Below are 22,130 nucleotides of genomic sequence, written 5' to 3'. Positions count from 1 at the left end.
TTCACTCAAAAATGAACGACAAAGTAGCAAAAACTAGTTACACAGGTGGGAGGATAATAGATTTTATGTGCTTTACCTCATTGGATGCAAGTCAAACATAGGAGGCTGAAGTTCTGCAAGCTCTATGGAAGTTATGCCCACTGCCCAGATGTCACATAACTGGTTATAACCACCCTTCCTCTCCACAGCGGCCACTTCAGGAGCCATCCTAAGAACACAAATTACGGTCAAGACTTATGCAACATGTCCATCAAATTGTAAAACATACTCAGTACAATGGTGAATGCGGACATCATTTTATTTTATAATCTTATTGCACATATACCGTCCTAACCCCATGATTACACAGACCTGGTTTGGATTAGTCCAAGGCAGGCCACCACAATTCTCCCAGTGCATAGTATTTGGTGCTGGGAACTAGAATTGTTGGAAGAACAGCGAGAATAATCCTGTAACTGAAATTCAATAATGGCGGCACATGATGATCCTGTGATACTAATGTCATGAGATCATCTATAGCCAATGTACAGCACGCAACGTATCTTCCAGGGTCAGCGTCCACTTCTAACTCATTCCTAAGCATATTACAAAAAGGCCACGCTGTGCAGGGGAGATTGGAAATTTAGATTGCCAGCCCCATGTGGTACAGGGATTGATGTGAGTAATGACATACTGTGCACAGTGCTACAGAATATGTTAGTGCTATATAAGCAAGGGTTAAATTAAAAAAGCTTTAAAGAGGCTCTATACCTATAATGAATATTGGTAATGAGGTCAAATTGTATAACTTTGTTATATTTATCCTATTAAAATTTAGACCCGAGTATTGTCCATATATGTAGGATCCATACTCCCCATGGACATATCCCTTATCTATGATGTATATAAAACAAATGTGTGCCAAATTCTTTCCCGCATTGGTGGGGCCCATGGCATATCACGGCAGAGACAGTGGGAGATTTCCAGAATGTTTCATTTCAGGTAAACTAAACTTTGTGGACAAGTAGAGCGCCGTAATTCTAGCCAGTTGTTGTCTGGAGTAACATAGTAAATGTATGGCACAGGTTTAAAGCCATTCTAGCCGTTTTTTGGTTAGCATGTGTACGCTGAAATGTCGGTCATGTGACTGACAATAATGAATTCTGACTTGGGAGCTCCGGTCACTGGTAAATTGCTGGGCGTAGCAATTCTGAAGGGTTATATACACTTAATGCAAGTAAACACGACGACGTTGCAATATCTCAATTTTTTCTCTTACAGCAAGTCAGTCATTTGTATATATTGGAAGTAAAAGTCTGGAAGACCGGGCCCCCTGCCATGGCAGCTCATTAACTATATCTTCTAGTAAAAAGCAGTGAGTTATTTCAAAACCGCACTGAACTCCTTTGTAATGAAGTGCAAAAACAAGCAAATATCTTACCAGTATGGCGTTCCAATGAAAGACTTTCGTTTGGCTATGGTGGCTGTTATTTGAGCAGACACTCCAAAATCCGCTTTAAAAAAATAAGAATATAATTAATTTAGGAAAAATAAACTCCTGGCTGAAAATATATCTTATTTTTAGCAAAACGGGGAACATTCAATGGCTTGATAATGAATTTGCTTAATAATGAATCTAGATTAGAGTGCTATGGCTTTCTCAGTATCCACATCAATTGCTATGTTATATCAATTTGAAGGGGGTTAACTAGCAGACATGGGGGTGCTACTTAGCACCTCAATACGTAATGCTTGCCTCAAAGATTAACCAATGTGTGTACATACGCAGTATTGGAGAACTGTGGTGAAAAGGACTGCGTAAAACGGATCTCTCTAAAACATTGATGTGTTCATATTATAAACCCTTAACCAATCTTGGGGGCCCATGGGTGGAAAGCTTCAGCCCCCTATTTTCCCAAGCCACTTTAGTCACTCTAGATTACCTCACTTGTTACAAACACATTACCCAAGCCCATGATGCCTGCCCTACAATCATTTGATGGAACGGTCTGCAGAGTCCCAGAATTAATAAATTTAGTGTTGCATACATACTTAAGCAATGTAGGGGCCCCCGGACTCCCCCTTTGATTGTGAGTGAATATTTGGTGGCTGTTACACGCCTGATCCTCTTGTTTACTGACAGTCCAGTAAGATTATCTAAAATATTCAACCATAAAATCCCCTCTTTTAGCTTGTAGGGTGGCATCACACGGCAAAATCTGCTGTGGCCAGATGTTAGATAAAACTAAATGGAGAAATATAGAATGCACTATAAATATATAGCGGTTTTTTTTAGGTGACTTTTTTCAAAATCGCAGCAAGCCTTGCTTTGCCATTTTTTCAAGAAATTTGTGGTGCGTAGTATTTTTTTTGCGTTGTATTTTTTTTATGCCTTTGCATCACATGATCTTTAAATCACATGATTAGCAATGTGAAAAACACCACCTAAAAAAAATACCGGTAGTAAAACAGGCTAGTAGCAAAAAAATACTAGAAAAACCGCTATATAAAAATAAAAAAAAAATAAAAAAGCAGACGTTTTTAGATGCCTTTTTGTGGAACAATAAAACTAAGCAGCCACATGAAAAGTGAGTATAAACGAAGCCTGATAGTGAAGTAGAACAGATAACCGGTAGTCATCCCAGTCTCTTCGATTGCTCGGATTTGTATGATTTTCCTGATATCGATTTTTCTGTATGGCCAACCTCTCTTTGTTCCATGAATCAGAGGCCTGACATCCAAATGTTGGTAAACCTAGGTGCTATCTACTGTATCCATCGGGCCTAGAATAATAGTTCGCTAATAATCCGCTACAAACATCCGTGCTTCCAGGAACGTGATCATTAAAACTCTAGACTCCATGCATTCTGCAAGCTACCAGCAACCAAATAGGATGTGCTATAAATAACTTATATAAAGCAATGAAATGCTATTTGTGTGACTCAGCCGTAGACAGGACCACACAAACACACAACATGACGCAACAGAAATTACTTTTAGGAAGGGCTATTTGTCTGAATTACCCGATTCATTGTTTGTTGCAGTGTAGCTGACCTTTTCAACATTCATTCTTTACATTTACACAAATGTTGAGCATCCTCGCAAATAATTCCGCTCATTTGTACTGATCTAATCATGCCCTCTTCTCCATTCACACCCAGAGCTGCATTTAACAATCTGCTTGCTGCCTCTTGCAGTGCCTCAGTATCGGGCTGACATACACACTGCTATCTTGTTACTTGGTAGATGTAGTCTTTATCAGATTACTGTACAATTTATGTGCTAGCAAAATATTTCAACAAAAGCTGTAGATCAGAGCATAAATCTTCCAAGACTCCATAGCAGCAAGAAGTTGTACAGATATGAGGTCATGCGGCCAGTCTAAGAGTGAAAAGGATTGGCCATGCAGCATTGGATGCGACTGGAGAACAAAGACACATTTACTTGTGTTTGTTATTCACACATTTTCTTCGCAGGGAGCCTGGATAAAAGACGGAAGCGTTTTGGTTTTTCTAACTGCTTCCGTCTTCTTTGCAGACACGCATGCATCGCTCAGTGAGCGCTGTGTGCGGAATAGTGGCAGAGGTTAGTCACATGACCACCAAGATGTCACTAGTAGGAGGCTGCTGCTGCTGAGTCTATCTAGGACCAGCACAGCCCTAACACTACCAATAGTTACTATAACAGGGCTGATTTCCCCTGTGCAGCCCCAGCTACAGTGGGTAGGTATAGTGTAAAAAAAAAAAAAACAACAAAAATAATACTTAAATTCCCCACAGTTCTTTTTGAAGGACAGATTATTATTATAATAATAAAGAAAATGACACAAAAAACCCCCACCAAAAAAACCAAAAACCGCTCCCCCCGCCAATCATTGTAACGCTAGCACGAACACAATTACTCTAAAATTTACAGTAGACATTGACGATCACACGTTGTTTTTAAAAAAAAAAATTATAAGAAATGAAACCTGCATTGATTACAAAATAAACATCACAAAAATCACGTCGCTAGCGAAACAAAAGCATTATAGCCGTTTAACTAATGCATGCTAAAAATGGGTAAGCGGTGCCTGGTCCTGAACCGGTTAATGTAAAATAAAGACCCTGTGAACATGGTGCAAATGCTTAACATGGAAAAGCCCCTTAAGGGGCACCCTCCTTGGGATCCCCCTCTATGAACAAAAATAGAAATGCGCTATATAGGACTGGCGGACTCAGCGCATCCAAGCATTACATGGTCGGCCATTTATTAGAATAGCCAATATGTAATGCTACATTGCCCCAGCTGATTGGCAGAGGTTAGAGAAGGCGGGTCTGCGGTAATCAGCCGGGCAGACTTCTATTTAAAAATGCATCGTCTTCACGAGACAACCCCTTTAAAGAGGCTCTGTCACCAGATTTTCAAACCCCTATCTCGTATTGCAGCAGATCGGCGCTGCAATGTAGATAACAGTAACATTTTTTTTTTTCAAAAACGAGCATTTTTGGCCAAGTTATGAGCGTTTTTATATTTATGCAAATGAGCCTTTCTTATGTACAACTGGGCGTGTTTAAAGTTATGTCCAACTGAGCGTGTATTGTGTGTGTACATCTGGGCGTTTTTACTTGTTTTACTAGCTGGGCGTTGTGAATAGAAGTGTATGATGCTGACGAATCAGCATCATCCACTTCTCTTCGTCAACACCCAGCTTCTGGCAGTGCAGACACACAGCGTGTTCTCGAGAGATCACGCTGTGACGTCACTCACTTCCTGCCCCAGGTCCTGCATCGTGTCGGATGAGCGAGGACACATCTTGGAAGGAATGCTTCTTGAGCCTCATCTTTATTGACTATGCAGCTGCCTAGTTGGTTGAGCCACTATATGAGTCATCCTATAGAGATGTCCAAGTTTCCTTGAACACTATGAGGACCATTATATTCCGTGCCTTGAAATGTACACTGAATGGTCCCTCCATTAACCCCAGGATTATTTTCCGATTACCCAGGTTTTGACTAAACTGTGTGGAGAAGTAAAATCTGGTAGGTTGGAGATAAAGAAGATAATCGTTTTAAGAGTCATGGAAGATTTGCATCTATTGAGCACAGTAGTCACTTCTGGCATTAGCGGCTCTGGATCAGCATTGGCAACTCAGATAATAGGATTTATCAAACCATGCCAGTGCCAGTCCAACAACAAGCAGGGCTTTCAACAGGCCTTGAAATCCTCACAAACGTTGTTCAGTAACCTTACACCGAGTGTCTGCGAAGTTCTTCTTTTCTTACAATAAGAGTGTTTTCTTTATGTATTATACATTGTTATATAATACTTCCTATGCTCAACAGGACTTCCTGGGCCTCCTTTCTATGGGTACTTAAAGGGAATCTACTAAATGGGTCTTCTGTGGTCTTATTGCAAAAAAAAGTTGTTTCTGCCCAGTTACATATTAGGAAGGCCATGTGTGAGCCCCCAATAAGTCAGCACCGCTCATAATAAGCCACTTCAATAAAGCATAAGAAGTGGCAACAGTCCGCGTGTTTTCAAATCACGTAAGTACATGACACCCACAAATGATATTATTTGTAAGTACTTAATAAAAGTTGCATTTCTAAGAAAATATTAGATGCTAAAAGCAAATTGCCACCAACTAAAAGGGGTCTATAACATATGTTTACTTAAAAAGGACAGTGTGATTCTATTTAGTATTCTAATTTATGGTCCTTTGTGTATCTATATGTACACCCCATAACATTGAAATTGATACACCAAGAAGGAACAGTTTTGGAATTGTGTAAATCACAGGATCGATAGACATATTAATGATATGCAAATGATAAAAAAATTGAAAAATATTCCAAACATCTTGATTTATTCAGTGTCGAGTATGAGCACCTGGCGCAGAAATACACAAACTTACACTCCTTGGCATGCTATCAATGAGGTTATTAATGGTTGTCTGAGGAATGTTATGCCACGCTGAATGCACTTGGGCATGCAAATCATCAAGAGTAGCTGCTCCCTTTGCAATTGCCGACCAATGAAGTCCCAGATGTGCTCGATGGGAGACAAGTCAGGAGACGCTGCAGGCCATGGAAGTACGCTTAGGTCACACAGGCTGCTCACAGTAGTGCAAGCCTGGCGTTGTCCTGTTGACGGCTTCTTGGAAACTTTGGAGAAATGGCGATACCACTGGTTCAACAACCAAATCATTGTAATGCTGAGCTGTTAGTGTACCCGAAATGAAGACTTAAAGGGTCCAGCTACCATTATGCCATCTCACACCATAATCCCGGGAGTAGTACTAGTGTTATGTTCCTCTGTGAAGGCATTGATTACGTGGTCTCCAGACCAATCTCCGGCTATCATTGCATTTGAGACAAAAGCGGGACACATCGCTAAAGAGGATAGACCTCCATTCCAGCCTCCATTGCTGTCTTGCTGTGCACCATGATAGCCTTCGAGAGCGGTGGCGTATGGTCAATGGAACACCTGTAGCTGGACTTCTGGATCGTAACCCAATGAGGTGCAAACGCATCCTGATGGTTTGTGACAACACTGGCTGTCGCCCTAGGCTCGGGATGTGACGTCCAATTTTAATTGCAGTACAGAATGGATCACTATGCGCCATTCTTCCGATCTGTCCGTGCAGAGGTTCGCTTCAGAGCACCTCTTACTGTCATTCTCGTTCATCTTTCTTCCAACCTCCGGGACACGCAATGTTCAAAAGTGCTGACCTCACGGCCTAGGCGCATAGCGATCTGCCGGAGTGATAAACCAAGGCCTCTCAGTTCAAGGTGATGTCAGTGGCTACTCCAGGAGCGGAATCCCCGACAAGAGCGTTGCCAACACTCTGGCCAAGGTTTCTGCTCTGGGCGTCACTATCCATATATGGACGGTGACGTCAGAGGCTACTCCTTGAGCGGAATCCCCTGCAAGAGCTCTGTCAACGCTCTGGGTGGGAATTTCTCTCCTAGTGGGAAGGCATTATGAGAGCATGGTACTATGTGAGCTGCACGTGGTGTGCATGGGCGGGGATTGGGAAGGGTTAGAGGTGTGGCTTAAAATGAAAAAAAATTGCAATGCGCATCAGTTGTCCCCCTTTGCCATACTTAAAAGTTGGGAGTTATGGTTAAACATCAAAATAAATATATGAACTGTGTGTATATACAGCATATCTAAACATTATATGATTCAAGTTTTTCCCCAACATTTTACACTCAATACCCCATAATGAGAAAGTGAAAACAAAATTTTAGTAATCTTTGCTAATTTATTGAAAAGGATGCCACACACACAAACACACAAACACACGCACGCACGCACGCACGCACGCACACATATTTTCTGCCATCTTTCTCTGCAGATCCCCTCAAGCTCTATCAGGTTAGATGGGGACAGACATTTTCAGGTCTCTCCAGAGATGTTCGAATGGGTTCAAGTGAGGGCTTTGGCTGGGCCACTCAAGGACATTCACAGAGTTGTCCCTAAGGCACTCCAGTGTTGTCTTCCCTGTGTGCTTAAGGTCATTGTCTTGTTGGAAGGTGAACCCTCAGCCCAGATTGACGTCCAGAGCATTCTGGATCAGGTTTTCATTAAAGAGGCTCTGTCACCACATTATAAGTGCCCTATCTCCTACATAAGGAGATCAGCGCTACAATGTAGGTGACAGCAGTGCTTTTTATTTTAAAAAAACGATCTATTTTCACCACTTTATTAGCGATTTTAGATTTATGCTAATGAGTTGCTTAATGCCCAAGTGGGCGTGTTTTTACTTTAGACCAAGTGGACGTTGTACAGAAGAGTGTATGACGCTGACCAATCAGCGTCATGCACTCCCCTCCATTCATTTAGTGAGCGCATAGGGATCCTTTTAGATCGCTATGTGCTGTCTTATACTAACACATTGACGATACTGAAGTGTTTAGACAGTGAATAGACATTCCACGGGATGTCTATTCACAATCCCTGAACTTCGTTACTGTTTCTGTGGTAGTTACAGCAGAGCAAGCGTAATATCGTTGTAACCTGTCATCTACAGCGTAATCTCGCGAGATTACGTTTGCTCTGCTTTAAATACCACAGAAAGAGTAACGAAGTGCAGGGATTGTGAATAGACATCCCGTGGAATGTCTATTCACTGTCTAAACACTTCAGTATCGTTAATGTGTTAGTATAAGACAGCACATAGCGATCTAAAAGGATCCCTATGCGCTGCCTAAATGAATGGAGAGGAGTGCATGACCCTGATTGGCCAGCGTCATACACTCCTCTGTACAACGCCTACTTGGTCTAAAGTAACAACACGCCCACTTGGGCATTAAGCAACTCATTAGCATAAATCTAAAATCACTAATAAAGTGGTGAAAATAGATCGTTTTTTTAAAGAGGCTCTGTCACCACATTATAAGTGCCGTATCTCTTACATAGGGAGTTTGGCGCTATAATGTAGATGACAGCAGTGCCTCTTATTTAATAAAACTATCTATTTTCACCACTTTATTCGCGATTTTAGATTTATGCTAATGAGTTGCTTAATGCCCAAGTGGGCGTATTTTTACTTTAGACCAAGTGGGTGTTGTACAGAGGAGTGTATGACGCTGACCAATCAGCGTCATGCACTCCTCTCCATTCATTTAGGCAGCGCATAGGGATCCTTTTAGATCGCTACGCTCTGTCTTATACAAACACATTAACGATACTGAAGTGTTTAGACAGTGAATAGACATTCCACGGGATGTCTATTCACAATCTCTGCACTTCATTACTCTGTCTGTGGTATTTACAGCAGAGGTAAATGACAGGTTACAGCGAGATTACGCTTTGCTCTGCTGTAACTACCAGACAAACTGTAACGAAGTGCACAGATTGTGAATAGACATCCCGTGGAATGTCTATTCACTGTCTAAACACTTCAGTATCGTTAATGTGTTAGTATAAGACAGCACATAGCGATCTAAAGGAATCCCTATGCGCTGCCTAAATTAATGGAGAGGAGTGCATGACGCTGATTGGTCTGCGTCATACACTCCTCTGTACAACGCCCACTTGGTCTAAAGTAAAAATACACCCACTTGGGCATTAAGCAACTCATTAGCATAAATCTAAAATCGCTAATAAAGTGGTGAAAACAGATCGTTTTATTAAATAAAAAGCACTGCTGTCACCTACATTATAGTGCCGATCTCCTTATGTAGGAGATAGGGCACTTATAATGTGGTGACAGAGTCTCTTTAAAGAGGCTCTGTCACCAATTTATAAGTGCCCTATCTCCTACCTAATCTGATATATGTAATTTAGATAACAACAATTTTTAGTTTTTTTTATGTTATGACTATTTTTCATTTAATGCCGATGCCTTCTAAATGCCCAACTGTGCGTTTTTTTTACTTTTGAGAAAGTGGGCATTGTAAAGGGAAGTGTATGACACTGACCAATCGGCGTCATACACTTCTCTTCATTCATGTTCAGCTGTACTCTCAGCACAGCGTGAAGTAATGTCAAAAGTAAAAAAAAATGCCCAGTTGGGCATTTAGAAGAAAAGTTCATAAAACAAAAAATAGTCAAAAATAAACATTTTTTTGAAAAAAAACAACAAAAAACTGTTATCTACATTACAGCGACTATCAGATTAGGTAGGAGATGGGGCACTTATAAACTGGTGACAGATCCTCTTTAAGATTATTTCTGTGCTTTGTCCCATTCATCTTTCCCCTTAACCCTGACCAGAAACCCTGACCCGTCTCCCTGTCCCAGCCAGTGAAAAACACCCCCACAGCATGATGCTGCCACCACCATGCTTTACTGAAAGGATGGTATTGGGCAGGTAATGGGCATTGCCTGGTTTCCTCGAAATATGATGCTTAGAATTGAGGACAAAAAGTTAAATCTTTGTTTCATCAGACCACAGAATCTTGTTTCTCATAGTCCAAGTCCTTTAGGTGATTTTTTGCAAATTCCAAGCCTCTGTGTCTTTTACTGATAGGCTTTTTTTCTGGCCACTCTGCCATAAAGCCCAGATTAGTGGAGTGCTGCTGTGATAGTTGACCTTCTGGAAGTTTCTCTTATCTCCACACAGGATCTTTGGAGCTCAGCCAGATTGACCATTGGGTTCTTGGTCACCTCTCTTATTAAGGCCCTTTCCCCGATTACTTAGTTTGGTGGGGTGGCCAGCTCTAGGAAGAGTCCTGGTTGTTCCAAACTTCTTCCATTTAAGAGTTAAGGAAGCCACTGTACTCTTGGGAACTTTCAGTGCAGCAGAAAATGTTATGTACTCTTCTCCAAATTTGCGCCTCCACATAATTATGTCTCTGAGCTCTACAGGCAGTTCTTTCCTCCTCATGGATTGGTCCTTGCTCTGATATGCATTGTCAGCTGTGAAACCTTGTATAGACTGGGCTGTATCTCTCTAAATCCTGTCCAATCAAATGAATTTACCACAGGTGGACTCCAATCAAGGTGTAGAAACATTTCAACGATGCTCTAGAGAAATGGGAGGCCCCTAGAGCTAAATTTCAAGTGTCATAGTAAAGGGTCTGCATACTTATGTCCATGCAAAATTTGAGTTTTTCATTTTTAATAAGTTTGCAAAACTTTCTAAAATTCTGTTTTCACTTTGTCATTAATAGTTGAGTGCAGAATGACGGGGAAAAACTCACTTGTCATTATGGGGTATTGAGTGTAAAATGCTGGGGAAAAACGTGAATATTTTTTTTATTTTAGCACAAGACCTCAACATAACAAAATGTGAAAAAAGTGGAATGGTCTGAAGACTTTCTGAATGTACTGTATATTGTAGAAGCGCAGCTACTAAAATGCAGGATTTGGTCACAAAGTCTGATAATCAGAATGTATTTGTCCTCTCTTCATATTAGTATGTGAAAAATCTTGAAAAAGAGATTAGTTGCTGTAGTGTAAGAGAAGAGGAAAGTTCCAATCCATGTTTAGGACAGTCCAGGGTATGGGCTGCCTTTATGAGTCTAATTAGTTGAAAGCTGTGAGGGCTCCTTTAAAGAGGCTCTGTCACCAGTTTAATACTTCTCTATCGTCTACCTAATCTAATAAATGCTTTGATGTAGATAACTACTGTTTGTTTTGTGTTTTTTTTTTTTTGAAAAAACATTTATTATTGACAAAGTTCTGATCATTTTTAGATTTATGTACATTTTTTCTAAATGCCCAACTGGGTGTTTTTTGTTGTTTCACCAAGTGGGTGTTGTAAAGAAAAGTGTATGACACTGACAAATCAGCGTCATACACTTATCTTAATTTATGCCCAGCTTTAATCACAGTCAAGCGTGATCTCCGCTAGAATCGCGAGATCACGCTGTGACGTCACTTACTCCTGCAGTTCCTTCACCAGAGCGACGAGAGAACGACCAGACATCGCCTCCAGCTGTGCCAGGACTGCAACGGAGGAGGATAATTGTCCTGGCACGGCTGGAGGCAATGTCTGGTCACTCTCCCGTCGCTCCGGTGGAGGAACTGCTGGAGTAAGTGACGTCACAGAATGATCTCGCGACTCTAGCGGAGATCACGCTGGGCAGTTGAACCTGAAAAAAACAAAAAACAGTTGGGCATTTAGAAAAAAATTACATAAATATAAAAATGATCAGAACTTTGTCAATAATAATTAACGATTTTAAAGAAAAACAAAAACAAAGCATTTATTCGATTAGGTAGGAGATAGAGAAGTATTAAACTGGTGAAAGAGCCGCTTTAAATAAAGTGTGATCTACTCACACAGTGCTCCCAGCCTGAAGAAGACAGGCATTGCCAGCTTCTGGAAGTCAACAGTTCTGGTAATAACAAGTGTTTGTTTTTAGGTGCTGCACAGTAGGATTCTCATCCTGATAGCTAGGGATGCTAGATGTTTAGTAGAGGCTGGACGGCCTGGGGTTTATTTTTGCACCGTCTTGGAAAACTGCCTGTGTATGAAGATAATAACTCTAATTGCGGCCAGTTTTCATCCTAATCCACCGTGTTGGTGTGAGAATGTGCCAACCATCTTGTCCTGGAGCTGGAGATGGTAAGCTGACTCTCCCACAAGTTGTCACAAAATATATATATATATATGAATGCTGAGTGTTCAGGGACTTGTCATTGAACCGCATCCACCCGGGTGATCACTGAAGACTGAGGACACAAAAGCAATGAAATGTCATCCTAAAGTGGCCCATGAATAAGCTGTACTTTTATAGTATTTTTGGAAGCGTGAACTACTCATAATATATATACCGTGTATGCGTGAGTATATATATATATATATATATATATATATATATATATATATATATACACATACACACACACACACACACATATATATATTATATATCCACATATATATATATATACACACACACACACATATATATATATATCCACATATATATATATTATATATCCACATATATATATATATATATTATATATCCACATATATATATATATATATATATATATATCCACATATATATATATATATATATATATATACACATATATATATATATACACATACATACATACACACTGCTCCAAAAACATTAAGGGAACGCTTAAATCACACATCAGATCTAAGATTAAAGTTGAAGAATCTTTACTGATATAAATTATGTAATTTGTTGACAGCAAAGACACGTATCAGCCGTCAATGAAGACCAAAATCATCAACCAATTTGAGGACTTGATTCCAAATCATCCTGCAAAAAATATAAATCACAGGATTCAATTTCCTTGAATTTCATCATGGCAACTCATAATGTGACTCAGTAGTAAGTATAGCGCCCACGTATGCACTCCAACAACATCTAGGCATGTTCCTGATGAGATGACAGATGGTATCCAGGGGATCTCCTCCCAGATCTGGATCAGGGAATCAGTGAGCTCCTGGTCAGCCTGTGGTGCTACTTGGCAGGGTCGGATGCACTTATTCATAGTGTCCCAGAGGTTTTAGATTGTATTCAGGTCTGGAGAACGTAAGGGCCAGTCAATGGCAGCAATGAACTGCCTACACACTCGGGCCACATTAGGCTCGGCTTTGTCATGCATCATGAGGTACCCAGGGCCCACTGCCCCAGCGTAAGATCTGACAACGGCTCTGAGGAGTTCATCCCAGTACCTTACAGCAGTCAGGGTACCATTGGCAATCAAGTGGAGGTTTGTGCGCCCTTCTAAGGCCTCCGCAGACCATCAATGACTTACTGCCAAACCGGTCATGCTGGATGCCCTCATGCCACCCTCAAGGAGGTATTTTTTGACAGTTTGATCCACACCGGTAGCCTGCTGGAAGTAATTTTTCAGGGCTCTCGCAGTGCTCCTCTTGATCCTCCTTGCACAAAGGAGCAGACACCAGTCCAGCTGATGGGTTGTTGCCTTTCCACGGCCCTATCCGGCTCTGCTCGTCTAACAACCCGTGTCCTGGTATCTGCTTCATGCTCTTGACTGTGCTGGGACACACAGCAAACTTTCTTGCGATGGCACATTTGGATGTACCATCCGGGAGGAGCTGGACTACCTGTGCAACCTGAATCGGCTACAGGTACCGGCTCATGCTACCAGTAGTTTCCAGAACACTAATAAAACGCAAAACTAGTGAAGAATCAGTCAGGAAGAATAAGGAGAGAAGAATGGTCTGCACCCACCACCTGCAAAACCATTCCCTTTTGGGGATTTGGCTTACTGATGACCCTCTAGTCCACCTGTTGTCACTTTCATTTGCACCAAACCAGGTGAAATTGATTCCTAACTGGATAGATCGATATCCCTAAAGTTTAATTGACTTGTGATTATACTGTGATGTTTATGTATTCTCATTAACAAGTGAGACTTTCTCTCCTCTCATTATAGCCTCACATCCATTGGCAGCAACCAGTCACATGACACATATCAGTGAGTGTGACTTGTTTACAGACATTCAATACCCAGGGAAATTTCATATTTTATCACACAAAACACATGTCAGTATTTTTATAACAAGGATCCCCTGACAATAAGTTGATCATGGCTGGGACCTCCAGTGATCAGTAATCTGCGAAGGAACTCAGCAGCAAGCGTTCAAATTCCCTGCAGCACCACCACAGGGGACATCAGGCATTATACATTGCCCATTGAAATCAATGCATAGACGCGTTAGGTCCTCTAGAATGAGATATGCTATTTGTATCCCTTCTCCACTCAGACAAATAGATGAGAGATTTTTTTTTTTTGTATTATTTAAACTCAACCTAAATATATAATTTTAGTAACTCGCTCAGTCTGTCATGACCCAATTAGTTGGTAGGTTCCTGGGAAAAGGACCATCCTGACCCAAGCCTTACACAAGAAATGTCAATAATCATCATCACTTACCTAGCTTTACATGACCATTATCTGTCAGAAGAATGTTTGCTCCCTAAAATGAAAGAAAATTTCGTTTAAATGAATAGTCTATTGAGGAAATAACTCAATGTTATATATATTTTTTTTTTTTTAAAAGAACGGTTCCAAAATCGCAGAAGAGCAGATCCATCTTACTGCAGGGTAAATTAGTCTGGTTACACTGACATTATAACGTGTCTGTTCACACCTCGTAATCATATAGCTACATGCGAAAGCTTACAAGATTCTTGCCCTTATTCTTTCACTTCTAATCCAATCCAAAAACCAATATCCTTCTTTTTCATTCATTCTGCTTCGTCGCACTCTCATCATCCCCTCTACAAGAAAAAAACGTGGCCGAGAAAACATGATGTATGAAAATGTCAGAGTGACTGGCAGCGCAGCTCTACATCCATCTGCAGTAATTCAACTTTGTCCAAGAACACAATATTTACTTTGCCTCATGAAAAGGAAATAATTATTTGGAAAAGTAAAAGATTAAAAACCTGTCACATGAAAAAAGAATCAAAAACGCTGCAGTGGCTTAACAAACCCGTCACAGTATATTAAACACATTACTGCTTGACACGGTTTAATTGAAAATATGTATTTGTGATCATAAGGCTATGTTCACACGGAGTATTTTGGGGGAGGAATATCTGCCTCAAAATTCCGTTTGGAACTTTGAGACAGATATTCCTCTCCCTGCACGCCGATTTTCGCGGCAATTATCGCGCCGTTTTTCGCCCGCGGCCATTGAAAACAGCGAGAAATACGCTTTCTCCTGCCTCCCATTGAAGTCAATGGGAGGTCGGAGGCGGAAGCGCCCGAAGATAGGGCATGTCGCTTCTTTTTCCCGCGAGGCAGTTTTACTGCTCGCGGGAAAAAGACGCCGACGCCTCCCATTGAAATCAATGGGAGGCGTTCTCGGGCCGTTTCTGCCGAGTTTTGCGACGCGGTTTCCGCGTCAAAAAACTCGGCAAAATACCCCGTGTGAACATAGCCTTAAAGCGAGATTGCAGAGAGGAGAAAGTGCTTTTATTTTTTCTTTTCTATTTTGTGCTCCCTAGTTTGCCATCCTTAGATATCGTATCCCCAAAATACCTACCAGCATCATAAGTGATTTTGACCATCTTTCCGTTCTTAATAAGGTTATGGTGCTCTGTTTCTTTAAAGAGAACCTTTCCCGTGCTCATACATGTTAAGCTGAGTGCAGCATGTAATGGGCAGGGCTTCACAAACACTGTCTCACTTGAAATTATTTTCCTATCTTCCTCCGTTATTTACATATTGGTGCCGTTATATTTGTCTCCCAATATATAAATAAGCCCCTGAACTGTCAATGGGGCGTTTCTATCTAACTAAATGGCAAGGGGGCGTCATCTCTTCGCTCTGACACTGTCCAATCAGCTACGGACAGTGTCCGGGCGGCTTGCGCTGTGTTCCCTCCCGCGAAAACACACACAGACTGGTGGTTCTGCAGCGCTCTCTGTCTGTGTGAAGGCAATTCAGTTGGGTTTTTCTGAACTAAAGAAAGCTGGCATAATCACCTTCTTAAAGAGGCTCTGTCACCACATTATTAGTGTCCTAACTCCTACATAATGTGATTGGCGCTGTAATGTAGATAACAGCAGTGGTTTTTATTTTGAAAAACAATCATTTTTGAGAAAGTTATGACCTATTTTAGATTTATGCTAATGACTTTCTTAATGCCCAAGCGTTTTTTAACTTTTGACCAACTGGGCGTTGTAAAGAGGAGTGAATGACGCTGACCAATCAGTGTCATACACTTCTCTCCATTCATACTCAGCATAGCGTGATCTAGCGAGATCACGCTGTGCTGTCACATACACCCACAGTGTCAAGTGTCTTGAGAGTGAATAGACATTGCCTCCAGCCAGGATGTGATGTCTATTCACAATCCCGACACTTCGGTAAAGTTTGTGTGGGACTTAATCGCTGCACAGCTACTGCTGTCATCTATAGCGTGAGGAAGAAATAAACAGGTGAATGTAAATATGGAGCCAAATACAAACGAATGTAAACAAAATACTGAACAAATATTGACACAAAAACACGTGCTATGTTCACACAGAGTTTTTTGCAGGCAGAAAATTCTGCCTCAAAATTCCGTCTGGAATTTTGAGGCAGATTTTGATCTGCCTGCAGGCCGTTTGCCGAATTTTTGTGGCATATTTCGCCCGCGGCCATTGAGCGCCGCAGGCAAAAACGCAGTGAAATATGCATTCTCTGGCTCCCATTGATGTCAATGGGAGGTCAGAGACGTAAACGCCTGAAGATAGGGCATGTTGCTTCTTTTTCACGCGAGACGGTTTTTCCGCTCGCGGTAAAAAACCGCCTCTCATTGAAATCAATGGGAGCCATTTTCGGCCGTGTCTTGATGCGTTTTACGACGCGGTTTCCACGTCAAAAAACTCTGTGTGAACTGGTCCTAAGTGTCGAATTTGCTGTCCATATAATTCTCTGTTCCACTTCCGTATTTAAATAAGCTTGTCTGAATGAGGCCTTATGCTGACAGCTGGAGTGTCAGTGAGGGTTTGACCAATCACGGTTACTCATTCAGCTGTCAGGATATAGAGGAAGCGCCTAACGCCTCATGCACACGACCGTGTGCGCCATCCGAGTCCCGTCGGTGATCCAAGGAAAGATAGAACATGTTCTATCTTTCCTCGGAATGGAGACTCTAATCATTTTTCACTGACCCGATTCACCCACTAAATTGAAATGAAAAACAGCCAGAGAGGCACAACGGTCGTGTGCATGAGGCATTAGGGCCTGTTCACATCAGCGCTAGCTTCTGTTCATCTGTTCCATTTAACCTTTCCGCCAGAGGAATAAATGAATGGAAAGCCAAAGGGAAACTATCGCTTATGTTTTAATTACCATTGATATCAACGGTATGTTTTCTGTTTCAGTTGGTATCAGTCGACCATGCTATTGTTTCCGTGAAAAAAAAAACGGAAACAAACGGATACCAACTGAAAAAGAAAAAATACCATTGAAATCAATGGTAATGCAAACCATAGCGATAGTTTCCGTTTGGCTTTCCTCTGGCGGAAAGGTTGAACGGAACAGATGAATGGAAGCCAGCGCTGATGTGAACAGGCCCTTAATGATGTATTATAGGGCTTGGTGGAATGAAACCCTAATGATTAACGTAAATTATCTCGAGAAAATAATGATCACATGGTGCAAAATATATATTTTCTTATACAATTCTACAATGATGGATCCAAGCACAAAGAAAAAGAGAATTTCAGTGACTGATGCTTTTGAGGCAATGTTCACACAGAATATTTTCAGGCGGATATTGGAGTGTAACACACTCGTATTATGTTTCGAAATACACTGAAAAATATGTCTGCAAACAGCTTCCCATTGACTTAAAAATCTGCTTTGTAAAAAGAAGGGACAGGTCACATTCTTGAAGCATTTTGTAAACTGAATTTTCACATTTTCCATTGACGCTTTAAAAAGTTTTGAAAATACGCCTAAAAATACGGTTCAAAAGCGCTTGCAATAATCAAAAATGCTCTAAAAAGCAGCTCCAAAAACACCTGATTTCTCTTGAATTCTGCCTTGCATTTTTCAGCCTGAACACATGCCGTGTGAACATTAGATGTGGTCATGTAGCGCTTTTATTATTATCAAGTTATCAACGTGATACAATGGAATACAATCTTTTCAAGAGCAGATGACCTACAATAATGCGAATTTGCGTCGCCGGCCCTGTCAAGAGCCTTTGTTGCAGTGTGCATAAAAAATGCTGGAAAAAATAGCCCAGTATGCTGCGCTATTTTTTCTGGTAAAATGAGACACTGTGACGGAAATCAGACAGCACCCATTAAATTCAATAGGGCCCGTAGGGTGCCGATGGTGTCCGTCATGTGACTGATTCGGTACACCGTTATTTTTCCATTCGTATGATGGAACAGAAATACGTAAATAGAAACGCAGATTGAACAGAGCCTTATTTGGGGATTATTCCAAGTCTTTAGCCTGGAGTTCCACAGGGCGTTTTGATTGCGTTCCTACTGCAGTTTTTTAGTGATTCTCATGTGCGGTTTGATTGCTGTGAAAAAAAACGCATGCATTTTACCTTGAATCGCCGCGGTTTCCTGATGTGGGTTTTGGCCATGCTGCTGTTACAGATGCAACACATGGTTTTTAATGTGTTTCACCAGTAATAACTACAAGGCCAAAGCCATATCGCAAGACCGTGGGAATACTCGGTAAAATGCATGTGGTTTATACGTATGCGCTTTCCACAGCACATAAAAATCATTACAATACTGCAGTAAAAAAGCGATTAAAACGCCCTGTGGAGCTCCAGCCTTGGACATGTTGACAAACCGCTACGTTTGGAAATACAAAGAATTCAAAATCTCACCGCAAAAGTGTTGATGGTGTTAAGATATTTAGAATGAATCCCAAAATCTTGAATCAATGGATAAATGAAACTCGGGAGGAGGCTCACCACACAATTTGTCTTGTAAACATCTATAAAATACGTGAAACTTGCGGGACTAAGCAATGTGCGGCATTCAACTATTCAAACAGTACGTCCAGTCAGTGGTCACGGGATTCTTTCTATAAATGCAGGACGGGCGCAATTGGCTACAAAATATTATTCAGAATAAAATGTTAAATTGTAAAAGATCCACGTTTTTCTTACCTTTATGTCCCTGTGCATTTTTCCTTTATTATGTAGATAATATAATCCCTAAAAAAAAAAAAACCACATAAAAAAATGATTTCCAAGTTATTTAAGACAATATCGGACTGCAAATTCTTACGGGATGAATAGACCCAAAATGGAATGTAACTAAAAGGACAAAATCATCCTTTACTGCAAAAAACTGAATATCAATATTTCAAATGAGGGTAAGCAGGGTAACGCTGAAAACAGCCGAGATTTCATTAGTCACGCTCGGCTGCTAGCACAGTGCTCAGAATGACAAGATTCACAAGCAGTTGTGTACTCAATTATAACATTCTGTAAAAGCAGAGTATTAAAGGGATTCTAAATGCAAAAACAGCACCGTAAACTTCATATTTTGAAAAGTAGATTTTACCTTTAAAGGAAAGGTCCATACTTGTAACCAATTATTTTAATTTTTCCAATGAATCTAAAATAAAGCAACTTTCCAAATAGTCTTAATTAAAAATCTCCTATTGTTATGTGACTCCAGCTCCTACACCAGGCTTGTTTGTAGTCAGATAACAGACAACATAGGCCTCCATGGTAACAGACTACAAACAAAACCAGTGTAGTCTGGATCCTGTCCCCTAATTTTTACTGACATACATTTTGTAGGTTAGCAAGTAGGAAAGAGATGGAAGAGACTGCAGGACCAGACTACACAGGGTTTATTTGCAGTTTCTTACCATGGAGACACATAGGTCTGCACAGGAGCTGTATACACAATACAATAAGACTATTTGCTAAGCAACTTCATTTTTGACGCATTGAAACAATTAACAGCAACAGCACAAAGCAACTGTCCAGCAATGAAAACGGCATGTGCACATAGTTTGCGTAGTAGAGGCAATGTCAACCCTTCTAGGAGCTGTAAAACAATCGGTTTCCTTTGTATTAACACAGGAACGGGGAAGTAAAAATCTGAAGTAGGATATTATCAAGTCTAGTGTAATGACTACCACAGGAGTGTCAAGGGACCTGCGGAGAGGTCATAAGATGCGTACCAGCCGTAAATGTGAGAAACAGGACGTTCTTATTTAGCACTGAGAGGATTAACTGCCTGTGCATCTGACATGGACTATATCCGGCAGTGAAAAGCGAGGGCAGGTTTGTAGAAGAAAACTAATAAATTAATATTGTATAGGCGAACCTTCTCCAGCAGATCCTCTCGTGCCGCTGCGCTACACTTTGAACGGTTAAAATAAATAAAATAATGTACGTCAGTGGTTTGTGTTGTCAACTTTGCATCACTGGGGTCTTGGAATTGATTCCAACCAGGTCAATAACCCCAAGGAGTTTGTATATTCTCATTGTTACTGCGAAAATGACTCCCACGCTCCAAAAGACATATTTAGGGCAGATGATATCCTATAAAAATTGTATTTAGAGTATGTGTATGTCTGAACTAGGACAATTACATTGTGGACCCCAATAGGGACAGGAACTGATGTGACTATAAACTGTGGACTATGGCAAATCCTGGGTGTAAAAGATCATAGGACAGAAAGATGGATGGTTTTGTTATCTAAGGGTATGTTCCAACAGGCAGGAGACCCTACAGAATCTAAAAAAACACAGGTAAATATGTCACAGAAATCCGCAGCAAATAGGGCCAGTTCAGACGTTGCGTAAATACTGCGGATTTTCAGCAACGGAATTCGTTGTGGAAAATCCGCAGCAAATACAGTAGCAGCAAAGTGGATGAGATTGAACAAATCTCATCCACACGGGGTTTAAACACGCTGTGTAAATACTGAGTGGGAATGCCGCTCAGAAACTGACCTGTGGTGCGGAAATTAATTCCACAGCATGTCAATTGTCTTTACGTAAACGCTGCTTATATGTTGCGGGATTTCCCTATTGAATTCAATGGGGATGTAAATCCTGCATCAAATAGCAGTTGTTCATTTTTTTGCGGCGGATTCGCAGCGATCCCGCCGCAAAATACGTAACTCAGAAAAAATAAATACATTTACCTAGGAGTCTGTGTTTAATCCTCCTGAGATGACGCTTCATCTGATGTGACCGCCGCTGCAGCCAATCACAGGCTGTAGCGGTGGTTACATGGATGAAACGTCATCCCAGGAGGCCGGCCTGGATGACGTCAGAGGGACAGCCTCCTGGGATGACGCATCATCCCATGTGACCGCCGCTGCAGCGGTCTCCTGGGATCATCATCCCAGGAGGCCGGGCGGCTTTAGTGCTGCAGTTTTTCGCATCGGACATTCCGGGCGGAAAACTGAACCACAGTTTGGTGTGCATTTTCGCCCGGAATTCCCTGCGGCAGACAGGGCGGATGCACTGCGTGCTATTACGCAGTGTGTCCGCCGCGTGTGAACTCAAACATAGTGCGTTTTTGCTGTGGAAACGCAGCATTTTTTTCCCGCATCGGTTTGACCTGCGGATTAAACTTTGTGCCCCTGCGATTTCCGGTGCTTGTTACTGCCTTTCCACTGCATAAACGCTGTAGAAAACTGAACTTGCATATTTCAGTGAAGAATTTCTGCTCCCCATTCATGTTTATGGCTTCAAAACGCAGCACAAAATTGAAAGTTACACCGATGAACACTTTCCGCAGTTTTTGTTTTTTTGTTTTTGCAGTGTGTTCCTTAGATTTGATAAATCTCATCCACTTTGCTGCTACTGTGAATGCTGCGGAATTTGCTCACAGAATTCTGCAGCATCTACGCTGTGTGGGAACCCGTCTTATACTTATTACTTGTTATTTACAGAGATCTAACACGACAGCACTTCGGGTTTATAGTTCATATGATCTGTAACACTTTCTCTCAGAATCAGGATTCCATCCATGATGCTTATCCTATTGTTTGCATAAGCTGGTCTCTTTTTCATAAAGAAACACAACAATATGCAAACATTCCTCAAGCCGAAAGTGGTTTTCGTCAGCTACATTACTATTGTTAACCTAACATAGCAGTAAAGTGTTAATGTTGACACAGGGCTGTGTGTGGGTGTGGTGCAGGCCGCAGTGCCCAGGCCTTCAGGATGCTGCATTGTCATCATTGTGAATGCCATGACAGCATGCCAGGGTATGCACATGGAGACACGGATATGAATGTCAGGATGCAGC

General features: G+C 41.2%; 1 protein-coding gene across 9 annotated transcripts in view; it reads right to left on the bottom strand.

Moving 5' to 3' along the window:
- MAP4K3 (mitogen-activated protein kinase kinase kinase kinase 3) overlaps positions 1-22,130 on the bottom strand; it is a 339,362-nt gene that overhangs the window by 105,003 nt on the left and 212,229 nt on the right. For all 9 annotated transcript variants that reach the window (XM_075862768.1, XM_075862771.1, XM_075862769.1 and 6 more), the window contains exons 6-9: positions 19,013-19,060; positions 14,308-14,350; positions 1,421-1,493; positions 77-208 (exon numbers count right to left, since the gene is read on the bottom strand). In XM_075862768.1, the coding sequence (XP_075718883.1) occupies positions 77-208; positions 1,421-1,493; positions 14,308-14,350; positions 19,013-19,060 (296 nt within the window). The remainder of the gene's footprint in view (positions 1-76; positions 209-1,420; positions 1,494-14,307; positions 14,351-19,012; positions 19,061-22,130) is intronic.

This window comes from Rhinoderma darwinii, chromosome 4 (assembly GCF_050947455.1).
Source record: "Rhinoderma darwinii isolate aRhiDar2 chromosome 4, aRhiDar2.hap1, whole genome shotgun sequence".
NCBI lineage: Eukaryota > Metazoa > Chordata > Amphibia > Anura > Rhinodermatidae > Rhinoderma > Rhinoderma darwinii.
The sequence above is the reverse complement of the archived record's forward strand: the minus strand, read 5'-3'. Positions and strand labels throughout refer to the sequence as shown.